The sequence below is a fragment of the Micropterus salmoides genome, unplaced genomic scaffold (genome assembly GCF_014851395.1).
Source record: "Micropterus salmoides isolate LMB-PRFRI ecotype aquatic unplaced genomic scaffold, ASM1485139v1 Ms_hic_scaffold_8, whole genome shotgun sequence".
In the NCBI taxonomy this organism is placed as follows: domain Eukaryota; kingdom Metazoa; phylum Chordata; class Actinopteri; order Centrarchiformes; family Centrarchidae; genus Micropterus; species Micropterus salmoides.
Window position 1 is genome coordinate 8,794,379 of NW_024044570.1, and position 18,860 is coordinate 8,813,238.

At 38.9% G+C, this 18,860-nt stretch overlaps 3 protein-coding genes and 1 non-coding gene across 6 annotated transcripts in view; all 4 read right to left on the bottom strand.

The window, feature by feature from the left end:
* Positions 1 to 1,142: 1,142 nt before the first annotated feature.
* ppp1r15b (protein phosphatase 1, regulatory subunit 15B) lies at positions 1,143 to 6,142 on the bottom strand. Its single transcript, XM_038705755.1, has 3 exons — positions 5,724 to 6,142; positions 3,160 to 4,496; positions 1,143 to 2,112 (listed from the first exon to the last, which is right to left on the bottom strand). Exons 1-3 carry the CDS (start codon positions 5,884 to 5,886, stop codon positions 1,903 to 1,905), a joined length of 1,710 nt encoding a protein of 569 aa, XP_038561683.1. The 5' UTR covers positions 5,887 to 6,142; the 3' UTR covers positions 1,143 to 1,902.
* A 464-nt stretch (positions 6,143 to 6,606) lies between these two features.
* On the bottom strand, positions 6,607 to 10,279 carry rps13 (ribosomal protein S13). Its single transcript, XM_038706926.1, has 6 exons — positions 10,179 to 10,279; positions 9,592 to 9,640; positions 9,425 to 9,503; positions 7,867 to 8,036; positions 7,278 to 7,378; positions 6,607 to 6,678 (listed from the first exon to the last, which is right to left on the bottom strand). The coding sequence occupies exons 1-6, from the start codon at positions 10,199 to 10,201 to the stop codon at positions 6,645 to 6,647; spliced, it is 456 nt and encodes a 151-aa protein (XP_038562854.1). The 5' UTR covers positions 10,202 to 10,279; the 3' UTR covers positions 6,607 to 6,644.
* On the bottom strand, positions 6,910 to 7,040 carry LOC119894485. Its single transcript, XR_005442946.1, has one exon. It is a non-coding gene; the product is annotated as a small nucleolar RNA SNORA19 (small nucleolar RNA).
* Positions 10,280 to 11,600: 1,321 nt separating the features above from the next.
* The window catches only part of pik3c2a (phosphatidylinositol-4-phosphate 3-kinase, catalytic subunit type 2 alpha), a 48,967-nt gene continuing 41,707 nt past the window's right edge, over positions 11,601 to 18,860 (bottom strand). For 2 of the 3 annotated variants that reach the window (XM_038705016.1, XM_038705018.1), the window contains 10 exons: positions 18,536 to 18,705; positions 17,683 to 17,839; positions 16,096 to 16,205; positions 15,368 to 15,575; positions 15,120 to 15,244; positions 14,687 to 14,804; positions 14,509 to 14,590; positions 14,144 to 14,250; positions 13,900 to 14,025; positions 13,536 to 13,718 (listed from right to left, as the gene is read on the bottom strand). In XM_038705016.1, the coding sequence (XP_038560944.1) occupies positions 13,536 to 13,718; positions 13,900 to 14,025; positions 14,144 to 14,250; positions 14,509 to 14,590; positions 14,687 to 14,804; positions 15,120 to 15,244; positions 15,368 to 15,575; positions 16,096 to 16,205; positions 17,683 to 17,839; positions 18,536 to 18,705 (1,386 nt within the window). Of the gene's footprint in view, positions 13,719 to 13,899; positions 14,026 to 14,143; positions 14,251 to 14,508; positions 14,591 to 14,686; positions 14,805 to 15,119; positions 15,245 to 15,367; positions 15,576 to 16,095; positions 16,206 to 17,682; positions 17,840 to 18,535; positions 18,706 to 18,860 lie in introns of all 3 variants that reach the window. The other variant, XM_038705017.1, reaches the window with a different exon arrangement.

Genomic DNA, 18,860 nt, shown 5'->3' on the forward strand with positions numbered 1-18,860 from the left:
ATAAAGCAATAACACATGTACAGAGAATAATTTTAATGATTTCTACTCACTGCAGACATGAAAACTGCAAAAGAAACAGTACACAACTATGTATTTTTGTAGGTATAACACTTCTAGACATTCAGATTCAAACTGGGCTAAATATTGTTGAAATCCTAGAAAATATAACTGTTGTTTGAACAGCACCAACTACATGACTACATTTCAGGGTCCTAACTACAGGCGGAGCCACTGACATGGTGTTGAAATAGTGTCAATCCAAAATTAGCCAGGTTTTAAAGTTGGCATCTTGCTAAATCACCAAATCAATGCTTACTTGTAAGGTATGGGGCAGTGTGCATAAAATACTAAAAAAGCCAACCAGGTTATGCAGTCTCACCACAGGCAGAAGTCACACACAGGTGTGTTGGAAACCTCCCACTGACAGAACACACTGGGTGTGTCCAAACTGAATGAAAGCTTAAACCTTCTGTTTGAACATAGTGAGGCTGAGCGTGCTCCATTGTGTTGTGTTGCTTGTATTATCTTTCTTCAGATCACCTGACAGGCAACACTGTTCTGCATGTTTCTGCTGTTTTGGGAACTGAAGCCAGACTGTGGTTGTGACGCACATATAAAAGAAAATACATAAAATCACAATTCTTATGTTTATGTACATTTTTATTTCACATTTGTTTTGTCAATATAAACATCTGTTTCCCATGCCGATAAAGCCCCATTGAATTAAAAAATAACTTTCTGCAACATTTGATTTTCTAAAAACATTTGAATTTATTTTATCTCACTATTTCTTCACTTTGTAAGGACATTTCCCAAGAATGTCCCCACAAATGGCTGACACAGCTGATACGTGCAGTTTTGCATGTACTTTCTATTTAAAAAAAAAACAACCACTGAGAAAGCTGACCTCGGGTGTGTTGTTTACATATTTCTGGGACATTGTGTACTGTCTCCACTTCACTGTCACATCAGGAAATGGCAGATGGAGAAGTAATTTACGTAAACAAGCATGACCAGTTTATGTTATTAAACATTCTGTCTGTATGTTAGGCTTTTTCTTTTAGTTAAGTAGAATGAGTTACAACTCCTGTGTCTCACCTGTCTTTGAGCCACAAGGCCCAAACAGCCAAAACTGAGAACAATGACAGTGTAACAAATTTTATTGATTTGACAAAGCACCAAATGGCAAATTTGCTACAGAAGATTTTTTGTCATATTTTCGGCTACATGATTTTACCTTGAGAAGCTGAGTAAGTCACACAGCACAAAGTGTTTTAATCTTTCTAGTCAATATAATAATAGACATCCATCTGCACGCTCAGTGCTAAAAGGCAGCTAAGATGTGACTTCAAATAGGAAAACACAAGACAAAACTTAAATATCAAAAACTAAAATATTTAACAATAACACAAGAATTGCACCATAAATGAATATTACCCATCATGCTTAAACTAATCTTTTCAACACTTTGTACTGTAAAGCAAAAGCTTTCTTATGATATCATCATCATCATCATCTACTTTTAACTTCTAGATTCACCACTGTAGTTTTTTCACACATATAAAAACACATAAAAACAGTCCAAAAAAAGGGAGGTAAAAATCAAATGACAAGCTCCATAGGGCATAAATAAGTTACATTACTAGGTCAGTATATAAGGCATACAAAAACAACATTCCACACGTTGATGCTGAGGTTAATATGAGAAAGTGTCAGTCAGTGCAACAGTCACAATGTATAAAACCTTTTGAGGTACAAGGTTGTTCAACTTGACACCAAACATTAAAGTTGGCCTAACATCAAATTTCTAATTGGCCTAAATCAAAATCACTGTTGCATTGCAACCAATCACAAGTTCTCATCCAAAAAGGAAATAAAACATTCAGTGTTCAAGACTTTTATTTACTTCAAGGCACCATCCAGATACGCCCGGATCCTTTCTCTGTGGGGCTGAGTGAAGCAGTGGCCAATGGCCTGCTCTGTGTCCTGAATCCGCCTCCGGAAGCGGTCCCGGTCTCGCGCCATTTCTTCCCAGTGTCCTTTACGAGACGCCTGTCGAGCAAACAGCCAGGTCCGCATGACGTGGACTTGGACAAGAGGAGAAAATCGCACCTGAAAGCCAAAAGAAAGGAATTGAATATATTGTGTTCAAACGATACCGATGGCCATGTGATGTTTATGTGCTTCTTTTAGGGGAATATCCTGCTACTGATGCAAGTTAATGGATATCTAAACTTCAAATACAAGTCACTAAATAGATACCCTATACACCTTAAATACCAATACAAATAAAAAATAAAAATACCCATTAAAGACCATGTATTTTCCCCAACAGGGAGTTTTTAGACAGGCGTGTAATCACAATATGACTGACTTATTTTTCTACCTGACCCTTTATTTTTTGAGTTTGATGTAACAGGGCATTAATTCACGAGGTATTCAAAATTACTTTGCAATTCTATTGCAACTACATTTAATTCATGAGTAAGTCAAACTCCCTGCTGACTCATGGGAGTCACATGACTGGCTTAGTCATGACAACCAGTGGCGTTGCTAACCGACAACAAACAACAACTCATCCGATCACACTGTGCAGTAAAGTTTGTGTCTGCTGAGGCAAGAAATAACATTTATCTTAGATATTCTGTCTCTCAAGAAGGTGCAACAATCAGCAGAAGACACTGCCTTGATATTAAAAGTGTTAACTTAAAATAAGGGATCACATGCTCTCTGTATCTACTTGAACCAAATGAAAATGAGCTGGGAAAAGTATCATCTACCTAAAGGCAACTGTATTTTTTGTTTCTTCCGCTTATGGTCTTATAACTATTATTATGTTATTGTGCTTTTGTCTTTTAACCTGGTCTTTGCTATTTTTTTTTTTAACTGTACTTTGATCATCTGTTGTTTTTAAATGTGCTTTTTAAAAATTTGGATTGGACTTGGCTCATATTACTTTTAAAGTATTTAGTCTACAGTGGAATAAAGAGGAATAGTTGGTGGCATATTTAACCTTTTGTCTTGATGTATCAAAGCCCATATCAATACTCTGTAGTATTTACAGAGTAGACTATATGTATTTCAAACCCCACATGGGGTTTTAATGCTTCATCTAATCCTGTCTGGCAGTTTAACCATAATATATTATTAGACAATGACCTTTTTTTGGGTGGTGCTGGCCTTGCTCTTCTTCGTCTCCTCTGGCAGTGGCTGAGGTGTTTGTGCAAGTCTTTTCCAGGGAACCAGTGTTTTGTCTAGATGGGAGTGATGCTTTAACTGCCTCTCTGGCAGAAGGGGCTTGGTGGCTCTGGATTTTCGGGGTGTTTTTGACTCTTTTTCACATTTCTTGCCCTTCGCGGGTAGATTATTTGTGTGGTGAACATCAAGGATATCGGGACCTTTTCCAGACTGGATTGTTGTTGTTGGGGGGCTCTGGAGGCAGGCCTGAAAGTTGAGAGGGTGGTACGGGTCGTCCTTTAGGCTGAGAGATTTCCACAGCTGCTCTTCTTCATCCTCAGACGAAGGCGGAAAGCTATTCTCCTTCTCATCAGTGTCTGTGTCTGACTTGGAGGAGGGGGCAGGAAGTGAGGCCTGTTGTTTAGAGACTGTAGTGGTGGTTTGAGGCAACGTGCTGCTGACTGTGCACGCAGTGAAGCACATGGGATTGTAGGGGTCAGGACTGCTGAAGAACTCTAAGAGCCTCTCGCTCTCCTCCTTGTCAATGTCGGGGCTCGAACCGTCTGAACTGGCCCAACTGCTCCAACTGCTCTCGCTGTCAGAGCGATTAACCCAGATATTCAGGCCTGGAGGCCCCAACATCTCGTCGCTGACCTTGCTCACTGACATGAGGTCAGTATCACTGCAGTCCTTCGCTTCACTTTTATTTTTCCCCATGTTTGCGTTTGTTGAAATGCAAGCAGAGAAAAAGAAGGGGTTGTATGGATCACTAGATTTTGACAGAGACTCCCAAAGCGCCTTACTTTCCTCGCTGTCAAATTCAACTCCGTTCTGATCTTCCTCGCTACTCCAGTGAGAGCTTCTCTCCTCTTCTGAAGTGTCCTGTTTGAAAACTTTTTCCATTGAAATATCCTGTTTGCAGGCGTCATTTGAACTAGAGCTTTCGCTGCTTGATACAAAGATGTTCCAGTCACCAGGGAAGCCCATTTTCCAGCTGGATTGGTGTCCCAGAAAGATGCCGTCTTCTTTGCCCGATGTTCTGGACACAAAATCATCCACTAGTCCGCAGCACAGGTCGTCAGCACGCAGTGTGGACAGCAGGGCCTCGGCGGTGGATTTCCCAGCGAAAGGGTCGCCGACTTCAGCACAGAAGTTAGAGAGGGGATTCGAACCGCCAACCATCACTCCGTTTTCTCCGTCAAACAACGAGGTGAACAGGAAGGATTCAGTTGGGTTGGAAGCTGTGCTCATGTGCTGGATGTGCTGACCTGTCTCGTCTGTGATTCTCACATGAACCTCAAACCTGAACATCTGGAAAACTGGAAAAGTAGGAGAAAAGTGTTAAGAGTGGGAACGAGTTGAATTATACGTAATTATGATCTATTCCAGGTCATCGTGACATGAAAAAACAATATTAAAAAAACAACACAATGCGTTTGCTTCTCTGTTTGCTGCTTATTTTAAATAGGCAAAAAGCTGTCTTTTGATTAACGGCTCATCATAAGGCTGGGTGATATGGAAAGAAAGCTAATTGCAATCAGAAGTTCACTTTGATATAAATACATACAATACCCATAAACTGATGATCATCACATTGGCATTTGAAATCAGAAATACCTTTGTCTCATTTTTAGTTAATCCAAAAGTGTACTTTAATACATGTTAACATGACATCATACTTGCTTTGACCTGTTAATTCTTACATTAGAATTGGTCACTATATATATATATATATCCTAACAATTCTACAATATATAAATACACAATAGAATACCACAGGGACTTCACAGGGTATATATTACTGTGATAGCAAATCAAGTATCAAACAATAACTAGATTAGGACGTACTTCGTCTGAAAATAGATAAATGGGCACATCGAACAGCTACTTTGACCTTTAACGATATTATTCAAAAGGAGTGTTATAATAGAGTTGGAGTTGTGAATTTTGGGTATGTCGTTAAAGACACTAATAAAAAAAGTACAGCGACTCAACAGTCTCTGTAACCAAGGGCGTCACTTTGTGTTGAAAAGTGGTGGGGACATAGGGGCTCAGATTAGGGGTGTGAAGAGACACTTCAGACATCACCATACGCGATATTATGTTCACGAGAACGTGACGAAAAGATCCTTAAATATTGTTTTAAAGATATCCTCAATGCAGAGATATAGGTAGTACGGAAAACTTGGCCAAAAAGAAACAGTGTCAAGAAGTTGTTAAATGTCATTTTTGGGTCATTTTATAACCAGTAGCTTGTTGTTGTTGATTTTTTAAGCTTAAGTTCCTTTTTTGAACAATGCACATTGTTTCTAACGTCATTTGTGATTTAACTGCAAGCTATATTTCAGAAGGTTTTTTTTTTTTAACAAATTATGCTTTAAAGAAGTGGTCGGGACAAAATCAGCCATTTCAAAAAGTGGTGGGGACATGTCCCCATTGACACATATGTCTGTAACGTTAACCGTAAACAAGTCACAACGGCTAACGTTAAAAAGCAAATAAACAAAACCAGACCAGCAAACTAACACGTTTTACTTTATTCTTACCTGACACGAAAGTGTAGTATATGACTTGAACCAGCAACCGAAGCTGCTCCCACAGTACGGTGAGCATCTGTTTAGTCCAAGGCAGAAGCGCCATCCCGCCGTTACCGAACCTCTCCATCGCCGTCCGTTCAGAACCCTTCTCGGGACCAACAACCGTAGCCATTTTTCCCTCCTCTCCTCGGATTGTGTTGGTAATATTAAGAAAATCCCTCACGTATTCTGGTATTCCTCGTCGAAAACCAACAGATTTCGCGTATTTGTCAGTGACAGATATGCGTCGATGTGCTGTCGCTTCATTTTCCGGCAAGTTTGTGCCATTTTTTGATCTCCTTCGTCAAACGTTCTCAGGTATTTTCTCCATGTTTCTCTGTCGTGTGTTGTTGTCTTCGTTGTAGTGCAGATGAGTGTCTCGGAATTGCAACAGTCCCTTATACGAAACAACCTTAACATGAAGCGGCACTCTGATTGGACACAGCGGCTGTCAACCATCAAACCTCCCGCCCCTCACGTAACAAACCCCGCCCTCCAATTACGTAACTTCTGACGCATGGAAAGTGCCCGTAATTTCCTCAACTACTAGGAAAGCCCTTTTTATAGCCTCACGTTCATTACGTGAAAAATAAGGGTCAAAAAGCGAAATTAGGATGATAAAGAAACGGTAGGAAGTTCTCAGAATCAAAATTAAAATGTAATTTAAAGTCTGGCGTTTCATTTTCATTGTCCCACAATTATTTTCTTAAAGTTTATATTCCCATATACAGGCGATGTCCAAGCTATCATTAAGCCAAAACTAATGGTTTACCAAATTAAAAAAACAAACTACATTATATAATTTAAACACAAGACCTGTGAAACACTTAGTAATCAAGACAACACAACAAAATCCAATTTAAATCGTTTTATTAATCCAAAAAGTGTAGTTTATGCCACCAGAGCAGAAGCTGTAGAGGACTCACTGTAAACAGAAAGAGAAAAACATTAGGAGAACTCAAAATTAGCATCACAGTATTGTAGGACTGATTTATGTGGCTAGGAAAATAAATATCACGTGAATGAAAATGAACGGTTTCTACTATTATAAATCACTGTAACCAACAATCTATATATGTTGCTCTGAGTATATTGACCCAAAATATTTAGTCCAATGACTAAAATGTAAAATAGTGGAAAACAAAAAGTATAATTTCTTTGTGTGAAGGGGACTGGCAGAGGTGGCACCAAGTAGCCAATCTGCTAATTTACCTCCAGTTTTTTTCTAGCACAACAGAAATATCACAACTCTCAATAAATGGAAGAGCAGGACAATGATTTGTGCATCTATTCTTGCATATAGGCCCACATGGAACAGGTTGTAACAACTCAATGACACGATCGGGTTTAACTTTGTCAACATTTTTCTTAAAAAAAAAAAAAAAAAGGTTTTAAAGTGTTGACAAAATTATCTTTAAACAGACAAGAACAACTAGCATTTGGCTGGTGGCCAATATTCTTTTTCCAACCTAAATATAACAAAAAAAAAAAAAAAAAAAGATTCCCAAAGCAGAAAATACGTACTACTTCCAGTTGGGGGCCAGTACTCTCTTGGTCTTGTAGTAACGGGCCAGCCTGTGGATCCTGCTCTCAATGAGAATCAGGCGGAACTTGGCATCCTTGTCCTGCAAGAACAGTAATAAAATGTTATGGAAATGGAGGTCTAACAAAATTTTAATTACTGAATATGTGCATCCACCCATGTAAACCCCAATTATTACCTATGCCACCATCATCTGGTTTCGTTAGTATGTCATTCCCTGAACATTTTACTTTAATACTAAAAGACAAAAGCTAAATTTATGACTGGATTTCTGAGATTTTACAGTCTAGTCAATTTAAATAAATTCAAAACAGCCTGTTTGCAAAACATTTGGTGGCACTTGCACATTACAGTACATGTCTTTGTAACCTACTAACTCAGAGGTGCACAAAAGGTGGACATTCAGATCAAAACAACTCACAGTACACAGTGTTGCATTGACAATAAAATCTCACTTTCAAAACCTTCAGGTAACAGCAGGAAGCTACATCAGATGCCGCTCTAAAACTGGTTTAACATGAACACCATTAATGGTCTCAATATTTCACCCAGGGCCTAGTCTTGTTATACCTTTCTGTTCCTCTCCAGATGCTTCCTGACTGCCACAGCCTTCTTGATGAGGTGATAGAGATCCTCGGGCAGGTCAGGGGCCAGACCCTTGGACTTCAGGATCCTCAGGATCTTGTTGCCAGTGACAAAACGTACCTGGGCCACACCATGGGAGTCCCTCAGAATCACACCTACAAAAGGTGACAAACAGGCTTGAAACTAGGACACTGTATGTTGCTTGTAAACAGTTTGCTTTATGCATCTGTCAGCCTTTATGACAAAATAAAAGTTCAACAAATGACAGAGGCAGTAGCTATACTTGGATCATCATCTACTGTCTCCATCTTAACTAACCCAACTGATTTCTGACAAGCCACATTTGCTAACATAATGTTAAAGATATGACAATGATATCGAGACGGTGCCATGCTAAAAAGAGTTTCTTTAAAACAGATACAAAAAGCCATGAGCATGGGATCAGATCAAACTTTTTTTTTTTTTTAAGACACCAAGTTCTTCAAAACATACTTCATGAATGAGTTTCTGTATGTTTATCAAAAAGCTTATGTCTTAGGCCCAATAACTAATACATCTCAGTACGCAGCACTGATAGGACCATTTTTCTGACATGTTGAGTTTCTGATGGGATTTTGATTCTAGTTGGGCCTGTAGTGCTGGCCACAGTTCAAATGCTTGTAGCTCTACCACATCCAATTTTAAATAAAGGAGGGAATGAAAATAATTACAGGGAAGAGATTATTTTTTTTTTTATATATATATATATATATATATATATATATATATATATATATATATATATATATATATATATATATATATATATATATATATATATATATATACACACACACACACACACACCTTATTCAGTTTGTTTCTTAGAGATTCCCAACTTTACTCCTTGATAGGTTGCAATTGTATAAAATCACAACACTAAAAAGTTCTGCCTAAAATAATGTTACAAGGTAGGTTTATTTGTCACATTACAACAGGTTGTAAAGTGAAATTAAGTTTTTAACTCCCTTCTCTGTAGCAGACAATATACAGTAATACAAAAGCAATCAAAAATGGTAGACACGTTAACAGTAAATAAAGATGTTGCTAGGCAGCCCATGTTTAATGCAAAACACCCATTGTTTTCTATTCATTTGGTGGACAGATTTCTGACCAGACAGTGTTATGTCTAAACAGCACTGCTAAACTGGGTTTTAACACTAAAGCTAGCTAGTAAAATACTTCCACAAAACTGCTCAAGTGTTTAAACAGTCAAATTTCTGGTTAATTTGTTTACAAGAAAACCATTATACCGTAATTTTTTTGGCCAATTTATCAGGTGACAATGTATGAATAAAAAAAAAAAAATCTTAGTCAGCCAATGCTACACGAACTAAATATTTTATACAGCCATATGTACTGCTGGAGACGACTGCATCCTGTACAGTTGGCGTCCACGATAGGCGTGTTTTAAGTAGTTATATTTACTATTCTGCTTAAGCAAAAACAACACACAATACTTAAGTTAATTTCTAGACCCAGAGTATCTCATAAAACAACTTACCAATCTGAGAGGGGGTCAGACCCTTTTTGGCCAGCTTGAAGATCTGCTCTTTGACATCATCAGATGTGAGCTTCAGCCACTGCAAGTAATGTTTAAATGATTACCAACTCGGTACATAAAGTAGTTAAGCGACTGTCATTGTGCGAGACACATTTCTGTATACTCACAGTGGGAACACTGCGCCTGTAAGGCAGAGCTGACTGGGACAAGCCCTTTCTGTAAAAGAGAAAGAAGATATGCGACTAATTAGACTTAGTTGGACAGAAATGTGAAAGCAAACACTACATGAAAGCAACTAATTTCTAGCACGTGCAAATCTTGACATTAACGTTGAATGAGGGTTGATGGGCCGGCTAACGCTAGCTTCATGCTCGTATTAGCGCTGTTACTGGTTGTAAAACGTAACGCCAAGCTCTTACGTTACGAGGGTTTAACTCCTTAGTCAACAGCACGGAAAATCCTGCATTTCTATGTGAATGTGTAACATTTAACTGTCTAACCTGGACGCTACAGTCAAGCAGGAAAATCGTGGCGAGCCACTGGTGCCGTCTGCTAACGTCCATGCTAGCTAGCTGGAGATAGGTGTCGATTTTGAGGGTGCGCATGTTTTAAGTTATTTTCTCGCTTCTAGGTTGAATTAAAGAGCTCGATTTGCTCCTCAGCCAACCATAACATGTTCACAAGCTACGTGTTGCCATCAAAACCGATCCACCAACATAAAATTCTAACTTTAAATCATAAAAAGAGAGCTCACCCGGGAGCGTGCATGCGACCCATGATGGCGGTGGAGGAAGAGAGGCCGCACACGCGACAGAAAATGGTATTTTGCGCCTGCGTCGGAAATGACGCAGTGACGCAGAGAAGAGCTTTGTTGGCGTTGCCTAACGCGTTCAAGAGAAATGGTTATAATAAACCTGTTTTAAACCAAATATGTTCCCTCGTAACGTCTTCAAAAAAAAACTAAGAAAATACATAAATGATTAACGATTGTATTTTGTCATGTAGGGAGAGTGGCAGCTTTTCTGTTTTCTAATGTTTTACTACATATTTATAAAAGTAAGTGTACAATAACCGTTTAATAAAATTTTACCATATTTTCATACACATTTAATTATCTGTTAAGTTCTGTGAGTGTAGCATGAAGGGACTACAAACGTTCTTTTCATTATAAAACCTTGTCTTGGATACTGATAAATAAATTACCTTGTAAACCTGTAAAAAAAAAATGTAGATAACTTTTACTCACGGTCACCAAGATTAACTGAATATTACTCCCCAATCCGTGTTTAACCGTACATATTTCAGATTATTATGAATTTAGTTAAAACTTTGTCAACAACCTCATTCTACAGTAAAAAGAAAACAATGCTGCTGAAAACAAGGATTATAGATTATTGACCCCAAGTTAATTAGACTCCTTGTTTGGGGATGCAACATTTTAAAATATTAACCTACATCGTATGGGTTTTAAGAGAGCCCTTTTGTTTGGTCTTGAGGTTCTGTCTATTGGAAAGGTTCTATGTCAAAATATTTTCTTTAAGCCCCCCATCAATTATACTGTGCTTATTTATGCACATCACTTGACAATCTAATAAGATCACTAACCTCACGATGAACATGTGGCCAGCAGTGCTCCTGTGTACCACTGCTGGGTAAAGTCTCTGGCTCAAGGTTATATGTATTTTCTTTACTGAGTGAGTTTCAGATACCATGCAATCTATTTACAATAGCAAGGTTTCTATTTCATGCATGAATGAGAGCAGCAGTACCAAAGGTGGTAGAGAGGTTGGTTGTTCGATCTCCAGCTCCACCTGTCCACATGTCAAATGTCCCTGGGGCAAGACACTGAATCCTAGATTGCTTCTAATGTGTGTAGATGGTGACTGTTCCGCTTAATGCAGATGAGGAATTGTCCATAAAATACAATTACAGTAGCCTTGAACTAGCCAAAGTCACACCTGCATTAATGGAGATAATCATTAGCCAACTGTAATTATACCATGTAACTGGTTTGATTGAATATAAACCTTACAAAATCCGTTACTCTTTGGGTAAAAACAGAGTAAAATAACTTAACACAATGTAAGATGGCCAATGCTGTGTGTCTGTATTTCATGCAATTCAACTACACACCCAGCACATTTTATACAACAGAAACAAAAAGCATCACATCGTATTTGTTCCAAAAACATTTAATTTGCTTTAGGAAAGAGGGATTACAGTACACACTGATCCATTCGGGTTACAGGTCACCAATTAAGAATAAATAACTGGCCATGTTAATACAAACTCTGCTTGCTTTCTTTGTACAGTCACTAAAAGAGTGAGTCACTAATATTCATAGCGTTGAGTGTTGCTCATTGATCACAAATGTCTTGCAGAGCTTCTCTTAAAAAACCTTTTCAGATAAATTCATCTTAATTTCTTTATTAAACATTAACAACAACTTTAGATTTATAGTTAGCAAGTGGAGAGGAAAGCAGCTAATCTCTTGCTCAGGATCTTGTTCCCTTTTTGTGACGATGTTTAAAGATAAAGTTGGCTTTTCATCGCTGATGTGTGTTCAGTTTTCCTTACATTCCCTAAACATTCAGAATGTTCTCTCACTTAAATATCATAAAACCTGGCTGGATCTGGACTTCACTGGCAGTTTAAGTTAGGTTAAGTTTTTATTCAGTTACTTATCACGGCGTCATTACACCACTATTCAGCACTGGGAGTGAGTGTGGTATTGCTGCCTGAGCTGATAAAGCCTCACATCCAGACTCCAGTTGTAACTCAGTCCCTAAACTGCATATTGAGAAGTCTGAATTGTGGTTTTAAATCACCTTAAGGAAACTGACTTATGATCAGCGTCTGCGGGCAACCATGACCTCTGAGCATGTTCCAAAGCTTATGATAAAAGTTCCCCTTTAAGGTGTGCTGTGTGAAAATAGTCAAGTAATACCATGAGAGAAAGACCTGGTAGTGTGCATTTAGTGGCAGCACCTTTTTGGTGCCATGCCGGCACCAGACCTGCGCTCTGGAAGAACTACTGATATAGCTTTACAGAATATAGATTTTTCTTTAATAACGACTTATCAGATTGTTAATAAAATATATATAGCAATAAGGCCAAGTTGAGAATTAAAGAGATTGTGAGCACAAACAAAGGCACCCTGTTCAGCACCCTTCTCAGGAGAGTGGTTTGATTTGCCGTCCTTCTCATTACTTTTGGCACATTCTTGGGGAATCATAAGGTCACTGTTGATTTCCTGGAATCTGGTGTGTTAGACTACTCTACCCAGAAATGTCTGCTGCAAAGCAGGAAACCCCAACGCCTCCTATTTCTCTATATAGAAAATAAACAAGGAAAATGTAAAAATGAGCCCCCTTTCTATTCCTTAAAAAATAAATGTGTCAATCTATATATACTCTTCTGGAAGTAAGCCGTTTTGGTCCTCTAATATCAAAAATGTACAAAACAATACAGCTCTTCGTTATAGTTTAGGAAAAAGAGAGACAAAATAAGTGGCGATTGTTTGTCACAGAAACAATCTTGATTAGTTAAAGAGGGAAAGAGAAAAATAGTCAAGAATGGAGAGCAGGCTCCCCTTTGAGGGTTTGTGAATTGGCCTGTTCGGTCACACTTTGAGGGTGCGTCTTTAAATCTGCATTCATGTCATATGGGAACAACCACCAAAGCATCACGATCATTATAAGCACTGACTTGGAGCTGTTCAACCTTATTTAAGCTGTAAGAATGATGAAATTCTGTAGAAGGAGGTCATTACTGATCAGTTGTTCAACACATATGTACTTAGTGATCCATGTTTTTCTGCAACGAGCACAGCTGTACCCTGCCATGACGTGTTAAGAACACAAATTACAACAAGAAATAGTCCATTTAGTTTGATAGATTTAAAAGGAAAATATCACTGCTTATCCTTCAAAAAAAATGAGCGTTCATCTCCAGACCCCAAATTCTGAAGCATTATTTTTATGAACTTAAAACCCAGGTGACTAGTATTTTCAAGTAAGGCCATATATGCCAACTTTCCCATATGATGTGAATGCAGCTTTTGTCTGGAGAGGTGGAGTTGTTCCCGGCTTCGGGAGAGGCAGGTGGGGGTTAGAAGTAGGGGACGGCCGTAAGTTTGTACCACTTGACCGTTTCCTTGCTGAGGTCAAAGTCTTTGAGTCTGAGCGTGATGCCGCCCAGAAAGTAGTTCTCACGCAGCGACTCTGCACTGAGCACGCTCAGTTGAAGTTCCCGCAGGCCCAAGGTTTCCTTGCTGTAGCCACTGTACACCAGCTGCGGAGGGAGATGAGGGAAAAGTGAATAAAGTGTCTGTTCTGACTGATGGCCATGAATGAACCAGTTAACACAATGTTCTTATCAAAAGAAAACCTTTATGAAACCAAAACCAAGGCTCTTGAGTTCAGGAATATATACGCTTAATATATAAATGTTATATTTTCTTATATTTCCTAACCATCTCATTGAAAGTAGGGTTCCTGGTTTTCCTTGAGATCTTTGTCTTGCGTTTGGAAGTCTTGTGTGGATCTGGAAGCAGGTAGGTTTTCACATATGGGTTAGGATCGGTTCCATCTTCAGAAACCTGAAGGGGAGCAGATGAATTATTAGCAGCAGATAAATAAACAAAATAAGAATGAAACAGCACAGCTAACTGTCAAAGCAGCATCTCGGGATATGTATTAAATCATCGCTGTGTTTACCAGATCTCTGATGTGCATGACCATGATGAAGAGAGTGCTGTTCCTGTAAGAGATTGAGAGCTTCACTTCTCCTTCCACCCGACCAGAAGTGGGACTCAATGGAGGCTCTGCAACAGTCAGATACAACACATCATATTGATGAAAATGTTACCACAAGGATACACACCTTTTTAAATGAACGTCAATGAAGCCTTTTCTCTTGGGTAGACAGTGTTTATAACCCAACAAATAACTAAAATTATAATGAACATAATAAACTTAATTGTTTCAGTAATCATCTCCCTGTGGCATACTCACAGTATTTGTCATACTGTGAAAGTATGACAACTACTCGAAGAATGGAAATGAAAAATGCAGGTATGTACCTGGCACTTTCGGCGAGGCATCTAAACCTTCGGTCTTATCATCCCGTGCAATTGGATGAAAGAAGGTGTAGATCAGGTCACACTAGAAAATAAGGACATGAGATTACTTCATTGACTGGTACAAATTACTAACACTGTCCCACTGGGTGTAGCGAGTACTGAGCATTTGCATGTGTACCTGGGTGACCTCTGTGGAGCTTCTCATCAGGTTGTGGACATAGTTGTTGAGCTCCAGCTTCCTCTTGGCTGCCACTTCTTTGATGTGAGTGCGACCGAGCACCATTTTGTTAGGGAAACTAGAGATAAGAGAGACAAGTTACAGATACTGTTCTACAAAATCTGGTGTAATGCTCCTCAGTGTTACTGTACTAAGGTAGCGTCACAAGATCATAGAGGTAAAGTTAAGTGGGTGAAAGTGGGCTTGTAGTACAGGGATATTAATCCAGAAGCTGTTCTCTCTCTCTCCCCAAAACATGCCAAGTAACTTGCTAAACACACTGTGCCAAGCCCTGATATTGTCAATAAAGAAAAGTACAGTTTCACAATTTCCTATTAAGGAAATTAGATCAGTAATTAACAGGCTGAGAGTCACAGCAGAGGTAATGTCTTACCCCGGCAGCTTCCAGAGGGGGAAGAGGATGGTGAGTTTGTTGTGAAGCTCCTGAAACTCATCAAAAGTGCGGAAGACAAACTGCGGCTCATTCTGACCATCCCTCATGATCCTCACCACGTACGTCTGCAGAGAAGGGACAGAGCCATGCAGTCATGTGTCATTACTTTACCAGTTTACATCCAGAGATTGTGACGGAACACAGAAAAGTAAATAATTTTAAGACAAACGTGACATAATGAAACTCACATAGTGCTTGTCGGGGTTGTATCTCTTCTGGAAGGAATAGATGGAGGCGTGTATTATGCGGCCCTCCTGTTTCAGAGTGTAAGTCTTGGGGGAGAAAGACAGGATGGGCTCGTCATTGGCTGGCAAACCAGAGAATCGTAGCTGGGCAAGGTTGTGGATGAAGAAGTTGAACTTGGTGGCCACGCTGCCTAGACTGGACTCTATCAGCCTGGAGAGGAGGGGGAATAGAGGGGTGTAAAGAAAAAATACGGGAGAAATCGGAGCCAGAGATAGATAGAAGGTGAAATGTTAATCAATATGCTGTTTTTTCTTTTTCTTTGACCTAAAGCTGTTACACAAAGTTTTCACAAAGCACATTTCTTTTGTCTACAAACTTAGTTAAAATGTAACCTAGTCTTACAAAAACAAGGTTTACCTGATAATGTTTCTAGTGTGTCGGAGGAGTTTTTGTTATATTGTTATTTTGTAATGTGAGACGGCAGCTGTTCTGTTCCTTCCTATTCCTTTACTACCACCTGGTGGAATTTGAGTTTGTAGCAGCAACAAATACACAAACGACTTTGAATTCAAAATAACAGCTCTGGACAAAAGTGCAGCTGTGCACATATACATATTCTGAATACTTTAGGCCTAGTCATTTCTTGTGATGTTTCCAATTTTGAGGTTGTGTAATAGGTGAAATTACATTTAACACTCAGAGCTGGGAGAACAGAAGTTAATGCATTTACCTGGTGAAGAAGATAGTTGCCTCAGCGTCTGTGTTGTGTGGCTGCAGGGCATCAAACACATACTTCAGATCCTGAGAGCCTGTCAGCTCTGGGAGGCCTGAGGACGTCATCTATATCACAAATACACACCATGAGAAGAGATGAACACACAAGTTTAAACACATTTTTGGGTTATTAATTTCCAAAGTAGTTTAGTAGATTTCATTTTGTATCTATATATACACAACATATAGCAATAGCATTAGGACTTCAATATAGTCTACATTCATATGAAAGAACATATGAAAGATGTTAATAGCACTAAACACAGTATGATGAGGTCATAAAAGTACTTATTTATCATTTATTTTTTTGGTTTTCGAGCTGTCGAGCATTTTGATGGATGGAGCTACCAGTTCACAATAATGCCAATAATGTTACTAAAAGTCAATGTGACATTAGCTACACTAACGTTTAAATTTATTTAATTAAGCCCTCTGAATTGCCTGTTGTGTTGTGTGAAAGGTGATACAACTACACTTGCCCCTTTAGAAATACAACAAACAGCAGCAACCCTCATTAGAAACATCAAGAAGCCATTTACTACAGCATATTCTCCAAAGAGACATTTCCAGGACAACAGTGAAGCAGTGATTCATTATATAACTGCTTGGTTTGCATATCTCATTTTCTGGCTCATGCAGGTGCAAAAGAAAATTGTTCAGCTTAACAAGGAGGACGCTTTAAAAAGCAGGCCAAACTACTAAAAAGGCTGTAGGAAAAAAATCTGAATGTCAAATAATGCAGTAAGACAACAAATCAGTTCCAAGATGCAAGAACAAGCAACTAAAGCAACTGCACTACAACTAGAGCTGCAACGTCTAGTCAATTAATCAGCAAGTTGATTGACATAAAATTAATCGGCAACTATTCTGTTTGTTGATCATATTAGACTTTTTTTAAAAGATAAAATGCCCCGCAGTTGCTGGTTTCAGCATCTGTAGCCAGAACTACAACCATATTAACAACAATGAAAAAACGTCAACTTAATGAAAACACCCATGTGACCAATTGTGCTGCATTTCTTTCTGTCATGTATGTGTGTATACATAACTGGTGTGTTTATGTATCTATGCTGTGTGCGCATACATGTGTGTATGTTAACTTTTAAGGACACCGAGACCATTTTACACGCCTTCATCTCATCACGCCTGGATGGAAAACTAAAGGGGACAGAGCATTTGCTGTCAGGGCCCCGAGTATCTGGAACAGCCTGCCCGAGGAAATCAGGTAGGCTGAGTCAGTGAACTCTTAAGTCCCTTCTTAAAACATACTTTTATAGGAGAGCCTTTCCGATCTTATTTGACTTTATTTTATTCTATTTTACTTATTTTATATTTATCTTAAATGTGTATTTTAGTCTTTTCAATGTTTTCTTGCTTTTATCTTGTATTATTGTTTTGGGGGTATTATTGTCTTTATACTTGTTAAAGCACTTTGTAACTTGTTTTTGAAAAGTGCTCTACAAATAAAGATTATTATTATTATTATTATTATTATTATTATTAAATATTATTGTATGGTTTATGTGTGTGTGTTCTGTCTCACCAGTGACAACAGGTTGAGGAAAAGCCCGGAGTGCTTGCGGATGAGGTTGTAGGCCTGGCAACACAAGTCTACAAACAGCTGGAAACGACTGGTGGGACGCTCGCCTCCGTTGATGACATACGCCATGTCAGAGGTCAGAACGAACGGAGCTCTGTCCCTAATGGGAAAGAAGGAGGGGAGGAAAGAATATTTAAATTCAGGTTCTGAGGAGGGTTAGCCAAGAAGTTATAAAAAAGGGTTAATGGTTTTAAATCCATGAATATCTGGAAAGTGAATAACTTTCCTTCCCTCCAACCCTGAAACTACCACAAAGGCACTCTTACACAAGTTACTACAAAGCCTCCAAGTACTTCAGTGAAGCTGCTCAGAGGCCAATAATAGAAGACTGTTGTTTCAGGGCAGCCCACCTGAACAGATCCCAGCTGGGAATGAGTGCAGTGTGTGAGCTATGAACCAGGTCATTAAACTTTCTGTGTAGAAACAGCAGCTCTTATAACTTTTAAGAGACTGCTGATCAACTTACCTTAAGATGAGTACATGTTATGACATCAAAACGATACATGTGTCTTCACTAAATTATTTCCTCTGATGGTCAATAGTAACACTTTAGCGTACACTACAACCAGGACACACTTAAGCATCTATGATCTCATAGCATTCCCCACTGAAATCAGCTGGTGCATGGCCTTTCACCTATTTTCTGATAACTACCTGGTAGTACAAACATCCTGATACACCCTTCTGGAAAGAACCTTTCAACCCTGATAGCACACCAAAGCATGTTTTATCTGACTAAGCCCTTGCACATATGCATACAGATAAACACACCCTAAACAGCATATCTGATAGTCACCTTTTGAAGCTGCCAAACATCTGGGCATGGCCCAGGAACTTGCCAAAGTCAATGTGGAACATGTGACCAGTGGAGCGCAGCATAATATTGTCATTATGGCGATCACAGATCCCCAGTACGTAGGTTGCCACACAGCATCCTGCACATGAGTAGATGAAGTTTTCTGATGCCTAAAAAGAGGAAAAAGTGGTGGCAAAGGTCAGAAAGTTCTACGACTGCTATAAACTTCAAGAGTACAAACTTCAAGAGTGTGTTCCAAATCAAAGTGTCAAAGTTAAATTTCCCCCGCTAGTTTACCACATAAGCAGCTCAGTAAATTACTTTG

Bases quoted from the DNA above. Each gene is read 5' to 3' on its own strand.
- ppp1r15b (XM_038705755.1), bottom strand. From the start codon at position 5,886: ATGGCTACGGTTGTTGGTCCCGAGAAGGGTTCTGAACGGACGGCGATG. The intron at 4,497-5,723 runs GTAAGAATAAAG...CTACTTTTCCAG, and splicing joins ATACTACACTTTCGTGTCAG to TTTTCCAGATGTTCAGGTTT. The intron at 2,113-3,159 runs GTCATTGTCTAA...TTTGGCTTTCAG, and splicing joins CCAGCACCACCCAAAAAAAG to GTGCGATTTTCTCCTCTTGT.
- rps13 (XM_038706926.1), bottom strand. From the start codon at position 10,201: ATGGGTCGCATGCACGCTCCCGG. The intron at 9,641-10,178 runs GTGAGCTCTCTT...TCTCTTTTACAG, and splicing joins GGTCGCATGCACGCTCCCGG to AAAGGGCTTGTCCCAGTCAG. The intron at 7,379-7,866 runs GTATAACAAGAC...CTGTTCTTGCAG, and splicing joins ATCTGGAGAGGAACAGAAAG to GACAAGGATGCCAAGTTCCG.